The sequence below is a fragment of the Chiloscyllium plagiosum genome, unplaced genomic scaffold, assembly GCF_037043375.1.
Source record: "Chiloscyllium plagiosum isolate Xiang-an unplaced genomic scaffold, Cpla_swu_hap1 HiC_scaffold_1, whole genome shotgun sequence".
In the NCBI taxonomy this organism is placed as follows: Eukaryota; Metazoa; Chordata; class Chondrichthyes; order Orectolobiformes; family Hemiscylliidae; genus Chiloscyllium; species Chiloscyllium plagiosum.
Window position 1 is genome coordinate 25,811,535 of NW_028270139.1, and position 11,035 is coordinate 25,822,569.

Genomic DNA, 11,035 nt, shown 5'->3' on the forward strand with positions numbered 1-11,035 from the left:
TTTCTAGTCACATCCTCAAAGAACTCGTTTGTGAGGCAATTTTGACTCTTGAACTCCAGAAATTATTCTGGTACATTTGTGTTGTAATAGTGACCAGTAGGTTGATTTTCTGCATGTATGCCATGGGAGATGGGGGAGTAGGCAGCCATGCTGCTGGATTTACACATTGCAAAAACACCTGCACTTTTCACTGACCAGCAGCATGTTCTCAGAAATGTGTTGTACAGTGTAGGTGATCTCAGAGATATAGGAGAAAGTGAGATCTACAGATGCTGGAGATCAGAGTTAAAAAGTGCGGTGCTAGAAAAGCACAGCAGACAGGCAGCCTCCGAGGAGCAGGAGATGTTTCAGACATAAGCCCTTCATCAGGAATGATCTCAACCAGAAAAGCAAATCTTGCAAATATGGTTGGAGTAGATGCATTGCTTTTTGAACCATAGGGCTGGATTTAGTGCATGTCATCTTGCCCCACCCCACTATCTTTCCCAAACTATCTGCCATTTTAGAGAGCAGATGAGGTGTCTGCCATGTGCCTACTTTTGGGTCTATTGAGGCCATTAATTGACCAATTATCTGCTGCTTAAATGCCTCATTCTACCTTTGCTGCTATTTTGCAAGGAGTCCTATGTCAAGTGGAAATCCTGTCAGCTTTACTGTGCAGCCAAGCGTGAGGTAACAGGAGTTGACTCTCCTTTGGGATCACTTCTCCAATATCAAAGCTATGGAATAGATATGAGTTGAAAGACAGAAAGAGACAGAGATTGAAGTGAGGCAAGCTTGGTTTGAAAATATAGAAATAATTCCACAATATATAGCAATGTGGATTTGCTTCTTTTCCAAATTTACGACAATCAAGTTTTCTTAAGGAAGAGCAATTTTAATTGTAAGAATGTGCATGATGAATCTATGCTGCCTATACTTATGCTGGAATTTTGTTGGAGTAATTATAAGGATGCGAAAAAGACAGGATAGGTTGGATTTACATTCATATTTTGTTTTCTTCCAATAAACTTAACATTAATGCTATAAAGGAAAGCATGCAAGCATGAAGTGATCCTGATTATCTGTTTAGATTAATTAAAGCTAAAATTCATATCAACATATGATGAACATCTTCTGTTTCCTCAGCTTTTAGAAGATATGCAGGTCGTGGGTTGTGTAAGCGTGGAGCCGTACATGCTCGGGGAGTTTATAAAATTAACAAACAACACAAAGACTGTTCGTAAAGAATATGAAGCAACTATGTATGGACTCGCATTTGGACATTTTACCTATGATTTTTCAAACCAAGAAGAAATAGTAGTTGATTTACAAGGTAAACTATTTCAGTGCCACCCAGTAAACATGAATAATTCTCAAAATGTAAACTCCAGTGAACCAGAATCACAGTCAACTGGGAATGCTTGCTATGATCATTCATAGCATTCACAGCACCAAGGAGTGGCCTTTTAATTTACATGACAGAAACATTCATCACAAGGCAACCCAGTAGCGAAGAGGCTGGGAAAATCAGTCCATTATTGATATTTTTGGGGAGGAGGTGATAAGCCACGGTTCTTTCAACATTCAAGCCATTTCCCATCTGGTCTCCTTCTGAAGTGGCTAATAAACTTTATTTCACTGTCATCGATCTGACAAGTTTTGGTGGTTGGGAACATGTGCATTCCCAAGTTTGGGAGTTTCATACAACCTCACCATTTGCTTTCTCCAGTCTCATCATAAACACTGCTCTCATCCCCTGTTCTCTAGTCTCACATCCTTTTTATTCATTGTCCTCAGATACCTAAACTGTTGTAATTCCCTAAGTTTGTAAGAATTCTCCTCAATCAGTGGACTAAAGGGATTTTTATTGTTTTGTTTTCCTTATTCATTGAAGGCAGGTATCCGACTTAACACAAAAGTGTTAATCTTTGCATGTAATGTAGGGAGCAGCTACGATTCTTCATTGTCCATCTGTTTAAGGTATGGGATTGACAACAGGGACCAAAACTTAGGACACACACATGTAAGAGGCATATGAGTATGGCAAGCTGATGGTAACAGAAACCTCAAGTTATATTTAAGATCTGGTCAAAATAGCTAGTTATTAGTTTCAAATTAAGTTTGCCTAATACCATTGTCTGGCATAGCTACAACATTCAGTTTAACCTGCAAAAAAAGATTTTTGTGAGTATATTAAAATTTTAGCAGTGGTATGTCTTGACTGCAAAAGGGAGAACACAGTTTGGTTCTTCTGAACTTTTTAAGATCCACTCATAAGATGACAGTAACAATTTCTATCCTCTGTATTGTTTCAAACACAAACTTCCCACTAACTGTGTTCACTATATTCCTTCACAGGTTGGATCACTGGAGATGGAAAAGGTCTTATTTACTTAACAGATCCTCAGATTCATTCAATGAAAAAGCGACAAGGAGGGTCCAACTTTGCAGAGAAAGGCATCAAATACTTCCTCAACTGTCAGCACAAAGAATGCAATGAGATCTGCCACATTCTTACTTTGAAAATACTCACTAGGGGGAATTTGGATGATTTACTTTAAGTGAAGCTTTTTTAAAGTTTGATTTTGAAAAATATGTTCTACTGTGGCAGTATATTTCTCTGTGCTTCCTATTGCTGTTGAATAGTGATGGTCCTGGAATTCCAGACATTGATTTCAACAATTGTATCAGATTACACAAGATGATAGCTGCTTTTGCTGGCCAGATTGTTCAGGGAGATTATCCAACTTGTCCATGAAGAATGTGGCATGCCAATGATCATATTGTGTAGAATTTTACTGCACTGAAACAGGCCCTTTTATCCAACACATCTGTGCTGTTATTGAAGCTCCAAATAAACCTCCTATCTAAATCTACAAGCATAATCTTCTAATCCTTCCTCTCCCATTTCCTTTTCAGGTGTCCCCTCAGTGCATCAAAGACCCTCACTTCCATTTGGATATGTGTTCCATCCATCTCTTGGTAAAGGTGACTCGCCTGAATTCCCTGTCAGATTCATTTTGGGCCTTATGTTTGGGCCTCTAGCTTTGGATTCCCCAAAGCAGAAAAAAATTCTGAATTGAAATAACTGCAGATGCTATAAATCAGAAACACAAGCAGAAATTGTTGGAAAAGCTCAGCAAGTCTGGAGAAAGGGTCACTGGACCTGAAAACATAACTCTGATTTCTCTTCACAGATGCTGTCAAACTTGTTGAGTTTTTCTGGCAATTTCTGTTTTTGGTAGAAACAATTTCTTTTTGTCTACCCTGTTAAATCCCTTTCATAAATTCAAAGATCTTTATTCGGACAACATGCAACTTTCTCTTTTCTGGAGCCTTGTCCTGTTCAATTTGCCTGACTTTTGTAAACACTCAGTTCTGGTATCATTGTTGTTAATCTTTATTACACCTTCTCTAGTGCCTCTTTGTTCTTTTTGGGTGATAACAGGTGATTGCCCCATTTGAGGGTTTGGCAAGTGGATGGGATAGGGGGACTTAGCTCCAGTCCTTGAAAGAATGGTGCAATTAATTTCCAGTACCCTTTGTGGGGAAGTGGTAAGTCTGAATGCGAAACAATAAGAGACTGGTCAGGTGTCTTTGTAGGTGCAAGCCATGATTAGTGAAATAACTCCACAGAGGCCAGTATTCCATCACCAAATTTACACATGAGTCCTTGACACTGATCTAGCTCCCTCAGAGCCAACTCTGAGTGAACAGAACCTCTGACACTCTTTATCTGTCAGCCAGAGCTCTCTGATTGGGCCAGATTAACAGACCCAACCAGGGAGCTCTTATTCTCTGAGGGCCACTTGGCTGAAATCAGTACAATCACTGAAATTTGCCCTCTAACTCCATACACCTTCCCCTGCCCTTTGCCAGCAGTGGGCTTGACTTCCAATAAAATATGAATCAGTTTTATGATGTAAAGGCTTAATTGTACCTTCCCTGAAATAATTGATATTGTGCATGTACATAAGAAGATATTGAAACTAGTGTGTGTGGGTTCCAGTGATGTCCTCATTTTACGATCCCTTGCATATATTGAATACACTTAATAAAAATTCCTGGTATTCACTGACAATAGTGTGGACTACCTAGTGTCAACAATTTGTGCCCTTACTATGTGATGGCAAGCAGCAACCAAACCCAGAGAAACAGTGGTAAGCAACAAGCAAACAGCCTGAAGATCTAGCCAGCAGCACTAGAAAACGATGGGAGAAGGACTTCCAGACCAGTCCAGCAAACTAACCAAACTGGGAAATCCTCCACCAGGATTTTCCTTTCCAGTCTAACAACTATGATACTATACACTTCAGATCTTTAGGAACTTCATGGATTGAAAGAATCAGCAATAACTCTGGAATACATTGATGCCCAAGATGGAAAGGAATAAAAAGCAAATGCTATGCAGCCATCCCTGGGAAGAAGGAGCTAAAACCACACAAACAAACTGTTTTCTGGGAGAGGAGATAAAACTGCTTAATAATCTGCTGCCTAATGACAAATGGGCAATTAAGACTGCCTGCCGAAGGAATAGCCTGGAGTAATAGATTGGAACATAGGAATTAGTGGGAGTAGGCAATCCTGCCCTTTGAGCCCACTCTACCATGATCATGGCTGATATTATCCTGGTCTCAACTCCACTTTCATGCCTACTTCCCTTCACCTTTTAACCCACTTTTCAGCCAAAACGTATCTATTTCTTTCTTGAATCTGTTGATTGACTTTGACTCCATTGAATTGTGGCACAGTTTCTTCTCATCTCAGCTTTGAACCTACTTCCTCTCACCCTATATCTATGACCTCCTGTTTGAGACTATCCCACATGGGAGAGTATTTGTTCCATGTCCACCCTACCAATCCCCTTTAACATTTTAGGTACCTTAATCAGATCCCACCCCCCTCCCCAATTCTTCTGAACTCCAACAAGTATAAGCCCAAGCTATTCAATCATTCCTGCTACCATAGCCCTTCCACCCCCGGAATCAACTTTTTGAATCTCCTCTGTCTCTAGTGCCACCATATCCTTCCTCGAGTAAAAAGATCTGAACTGGATACAATATTCCAGGTCTGGTCTCACCAATGCCTTATATAATGTATCAACAATTCTTTTATCATCCCATCCTTTTGCAATAAATGCCCGTATTCCATCTGCCTTTATTATATGCTATGCCTGCAAATCCACTTTCTGTGGTTTGTACACAAGGACACCCAGATTCAACTGCACTGACAAACTTTGAATTTGTTACCCACATAAATAGTAATTTGTCCTTTTGTTTCTGGCCAAAACAACCTTGCATTTATTCACATTAAACTCCACCTGCCAGATTCTGGCCCATTCTCTGAGCCTATCAATATCCATCTGTAAACTCTTTATCTCCTCATCACTGCCTGCTTTCCTACCTATTTTAGTATCATCCTCAACCTTGCTATGTTACATTCTGTCCCTACTTGCAGATTCCCCTTTATATAGATTGTAAATAGCTGAGGTCCAAGAACTGAACCCTGCTGCACCCCACTAGTTACAGTTCGCCATCCTGAGAAGGACCCATTTATTCTGGCCCTCTGCTTTCTATCAGTGAGCCAATCCTCTATCCAAACAAATACTATAACCTTAATCCCCTGAGATCTAACCTTCTGGATCAGTCTTTTATGTGGCATCTTGTCAAATGCCTTCTGGAAGTCAAAGGCATTTGGAAGCCAAAAGCATTACCCCAGTAAATCTTGTCAAAATATCCATAATTGTTAAAAGACATTGATTCCCACATCTGATTTTAGGTAAGAGCCTTATACAATCTGTTAAGAGCATACTAAATAGATCTTTGAAAGCTGATATTGGAATTAACAATGTAGGTTTCACTGATGGAGTTTCCCTCTACCTAACATCAAGTCTGACCACATTTAGCTACATATTTATGTAATTTGGGCCAAGAATTTCTAAAAACTATTTAGCCTGTATTTTCCTAATAACCATTAGCCTGCAATTATAATTATAAGCCACTTAAAACATTGTGTTACACTACATGGAAGGAACTATCACTTAATGGACTACTGCCATAGGCTGATATTTGAAGTGGTTTCCATTTCTTAATTAGCAGTTTATCTTTTAAATTATAAAACCCCCAAATGGATCTGATCCCCAATTTCTGAGTGATCTGATCGAGACAATCTCTCAACTCAAGTGTCTGTAGCAATTCTAAACCCAAGATTCATCTGTAGCATTTCTATCATACAAGATGGGTTAAACATATCAGTTTCATTCTTTTTATCTTTGTCTTTTTTATTTAAATTCTCAAAAGTTGTGTCAAAATCTCACTTCTCATGTCATTTCCCTTTTTCATAAACTCCTCCGCTTCCTGTCTAATTCAGTGAGCCTGAGATCTAGTCATAACACAATCAGGAAACATCCTAGATAGCGTCTCAGTTTCTTTCACTGGTCGTTCCCAAACTCTTTGTGATGCCAACATTTTTGAACAAGCCAGGCTATACCCAAGATAAACCCAATTCCTTTTGTGTGAATTTGTTGTACAACTCCAACTACTAAGTAACACTTTCCAACTCAATATAATGGTAGCAGATTGTAACTTCAACGCATTCATCCAATTATCCTTTTTTTCACAAACCCTTTAAGAAAACAAATCGTAACCAGCATTAGGAACTTCCATGTTTTCTTCCTTTCAATTCTAAATATTGTGAAATTAGTTTAAGCATATTGACCTTAAAAGGTCATACTTTTATTCTATTCTAAAGAAAAAATATTAACTCTGTTTCTCCTTCTACAGATGCTGCCAGACCTGCTGCATTTCTCCAGCATTTTATGGTTGTTTCACTGCAGTATTTTTGCCAACAGTATCTCGTATGGTCCCTCTGAGACCCATCAAGGTCTTGTCAATAGCTTTCACCATTGCCTGTTTGCTCACTTGTGGCACTTCTTCAGTAGGCGGATTGAGATCCTGTTCTCTGTCTATACACTGCTGTTTGTTTCTTAGCTCCTGACATAGCTCCCTGAGTTGCTTACTTAGTGTCATCAGCCTTCGGTCTGTAAGATCCATACACTTTCTTTGCTGGCCAAACCGTTGAATCGATACCAGTGATAACCTGTCTCAGTATCCTCCACGGTCCAGGCCACTGCTTATGCTAACCTCCAGGAGTATTGGGTATTGTTTATGCAATTTATGTTCTGGTCCCAGAGTCTCAATGAATTCCATTCTTACGAGACACAAACTTGTTTGTTAATGACCCTTGCATATATAACCTGGCCTAAGCAACTGTGTTAGGACCAGTCTCAGGCCAGATCCTACACACTATCCACGTGGGTATGGTTGCCCCACACCATCCTCCTCTTATGGTTTAGAAAGGCCATCAGCCTACCTCCAAGCCTTTTAGGTATAGGATCATCTCTAATTGGTCAAGGAGGTCAATTCCCAATATCATTTTTTCTGGGTTCAGACATATTCAGAATTATGCCAGAATTAGAATGCCAATGATTTCCAATAACAACCCACCTACTTTCTCATTTTAGAAAAGGACTTTTTTGTTTTGTCCATGAATAAAAACTGGTAATTGACTCGTCAAGTCCCCACTCCTCACTTAGCTCATTCGTAGAGTCATAGAGCTATACAGCATGGAGCAGACCCTTCAGTCCAATCATTTATGCTGAGCAGATATCCTAAATTAATCTAATCCCATTTGCCAGCAATTGGCCCATATCCATCTAAAGCCTTCCTGTTCGTATACCCATCCAACTTTTGAATGTTGCAATTGTACCAGCCTTCACCACCTCCTCTGACTTCTTGGATGCCTTGTTTTCATAAAGATTCTAATCAACTACAAAACCTTGAGGAATGCACACCACTTGTTGAGGAATAATCAATATAGACTTGATTCTTCTGGAATGTTCATAGACGCTAGATGACCTAACCAGTCCACACATCACATCAATTTTAGACTGGTGAATTAAAGATACTCACTCTGCAATAGTCTGTTGTGATTGGTTATTTATTGTTCAGATACAAGTTACAGCGGAGTTTAACATATAACCTCGACACAATCTTTTTGAGTAAACACAGTTAATTTTACATGCACATTTGAATAGCTTTCATACTGTTTCTCAGCCCATTTTGGCTAAATATTCCTCACATCATCCAGCTACAATAACCTGTCATGGCTGGCCACACTCACCCACAGCCCATATCCTAGGTCACATTCATGCACACAACTAGAACATGTTTTTCTAACTGCTGAGTGTCACAATTCCTAGCAGTAGTGTTGCAACGTTCCAACGAGATTGCTTCTGCAAACACTTTGTAACTACAGCCTTGAAAATGTGACCTTTATTGTTTACTCAAGCAATCACTCAATGCTTTCTTAAAGTGAACACACTAACATTATCTTCTAACTTTACATTCTCGATTGGTAGTGTTACACATCTGCCCCACTTCATAATCCATGAGCAAATTCTATCCAGCCTTGGGCTGACAAGTAGTAAGTAACATTTGACCACGTTAATGTCAGGCACGAGTCCCTCCAACAAGTGAGAATCTATCCATCAAGCCTTGAAATTCAATGGCATTATCATCACTGAATACACCACTTTCAAATTCCTTTGCATTACCATTGATGAGGAACTGAACTGAACTGAACTAGCTGTATACATATTATGGCTAAAAGAGAAGATCAGAGGCTGGGAATCCTGCAATAAGTAACTCACCTCCTGACTTCTCAAAACCATCCACCACCTACAGGAACACAAGTCAGAGGTAGGATGGAAAACTCTCCACATGCCTCAATTAGTTCAGCTCCAACAATGCTAAAGAGGATTGATACCATGCAGGATAAAGCAGCCCTCTTGAAATTCACTGCTACTTGGTTAAGTTTTTTTTAATATAAGTCCTAAATGGCCTAATTTGTGACCTATGGTTTGAAAAAGCATCCTCCCTGCATTTAGTATATGCAGCCCTCGTAGAATTTTATACACTTTAATCAGATCATACTGTGATGCTTCCAAATTCCCATGAATACAGGCTGAGCTGTTCCAACATCTCTTCATAGGACAATCTTGTCCTCCCGATATCTGTCTAGTGAAGTTCTGCCGCACTTCTTGTATGACAAGTACATCCTTTCCAAGGAAGGGAAATCAAAACTATAGGTATAGTTTCACAAGGCTCTGTATAGCTGTAGGAGAAAGTGAGGACTGCAGATGCTGGAGATCAGAGCTGAAAATATGTTGCTGGAAAAGCGCAGCAGGTCAGGCAGCATCCAAGGAGCAGGAGAATCGACGTTTCGGGCATGAGCCCTTCTTCAGGAATGAGGAAAGTGTGCCAAGCAGGCTAACATAAAATGTAGGGAGGAAGGACTTGGGGGAGGGGCATTGGAAATGCGATAGGTGGAAGGAGGTTAAGGTGAGGGTGATAGGCCGGAGTGGGGGCGGAGAGGTCAGGAAGAAGATTGCAGGTTAGGAAGGTGGTGCTGAGTTTGAGGGTTGGGACTGAGACAAGGTGGGGGGAGGGGAAATGAGGAAACTGAAGAAATCTGAGTTCATCCCTTGTGGTTGGAGGGTTCCTAGGCAGAAGATGAGGCACTCTTCCTCCAGCTGTCGTGTTGCTATGGTCTGGCGATGGAGGAATCCAAGGACCTGCATGTCCTTGGTGGAGTGGGAGGGGGGGTTGAAGTGTTGAACCGCAGGGTGGTTGGGTTGGTTGGTCCGGGTGTCCCAGAGGTGTTCTCTGAAACGTTCTGCAAGTAGGCGGCCTGTCTCCCCAATATAGAGGAGGCCACATCGGGTGCAGCAGATGCAGTAAATTATGTGTGTGGAGGTGCAGGTGAACTTGTGGCAGATAGAAGGATCCTTTGGGGCCTTGGAGAGAGGTAAGGGGGAGATGTGGGCGCAGGTTTTGCATTTCTTGCGGTTGCAGGGGAAGGTGCCGGGAGTGGAGGTTGGGTTGGTGGGGGTGTGGACCTGACGAGGGAGTCACGGAGGGAGTGGTCTTTTCGGAACGCTGATAGGGGAGGGGAGAGAAATATATCCCTGGTGGTGGGATCTGTCAGGGATATATTTCCCCACCACCAGGGATATATTTCTCTCCCCTCCCCTATCAGCGTTCCGAAAAGACCACTCCCTCCGTGACTCCCTCGTCAGGTCCACACCCCCACCAACCCAACCTCCACTCCCGGCACCTTCCCCTGCAACCGCAAGAAATGCAAAACTTGCGCCCACACCTCCCCCCTTACTTCCCTCTAAGGCCCCAAGGGATCCTTCCATATCCGCCACAAATTCACCTGCACCTCCACACATATCATTTACTGCATCCGCTGCACTCGATGTGGCCTCCTCTATATTGGGGAGACAGGCCGCCTACTTGCAGAACGTTTCAGAGAACACCTCTGGGACACCCGGACCAACCAACCCAACCACTCCGTGGCTCAACACTTCAACTCCCCCTCCCACTCCACAAAGGACATGCAGGTCCTTGGACTCCTCCATCGCCAGACCATAGCAACACGACGGCTGGAGGAAGAGTGCCTCATCTTCCGCCTAGGAACCTTCCAACCACAAGGGATGAACTCAGATTTCTTCAGTTTCCTCATTTCCCCTCCCCCCACCTTGTCTCAGTCCCAACCCTCAAACTCAGCACCACCTTCCTAATCTGCAATCTTCTTCCTGATCTCTCCGCCCCCACCCCCACTCCGGCCTATCAACCCCACCTGATCACCCTCACCTTAACCTCCTTCCACCTATCGCATTTCCAATGCCCCTCCCCCAAGTCCCTCCTCCCTACCTTTTATCTTAGCCTGCTTGTAACACTTTCCTCATTCCTGAAGAAGGGCTCATGCCCAAAACGTCGAATCTCTTGCTCCTTAGATGCTGCCTGACCTGCTGCGCTTTTCCAGCAACACATTTTCAGTTCTGTATAACTGTAGTAAGACATCCATATTTCTGATCTTAAATGCTTGCTGCACTTGCCTGTTTACTTTCATTGAACTGTGTGCAGGGACACCTAGATCCTTTTGTACATCCATACTTTCCATTATATCAGTATTTAAATAATACTCC

The 11,035-nt window shown here is 41.8% G+C and overlaps 1 protein-coding gene across 2 annotated transcripts in view; it reads left to right on the forward strand.

The window, feature by feature from the left end:
• Positions 1-4,063, forward strand: part of alpk1 (alpha kinase 1) — a 146,747-nt gene extending 142,684 nt beyond the window's left edge. For both annotated transcript variants that reach the window (XM_087982444.1, XM_087982402.1), the window contains 2 exons: positions 1,129-1,315; positions 2,341-4,063. In XM_087982444.1, the coding sequence (XP_087838570.1) occupies positions 1,129-1,315; positions 2,341-2,543 (390 nt within the window). In that variant the 3' untranslated portion in view covers positions 2,544-4,063. The remainder of the gene's footprint in view (positions 1-1,128; positions 1,316-2,340) is intronic.
• The last annotated feature ends 6,972 nt before the right edge of the window (positions 4,064-11,035 follow it).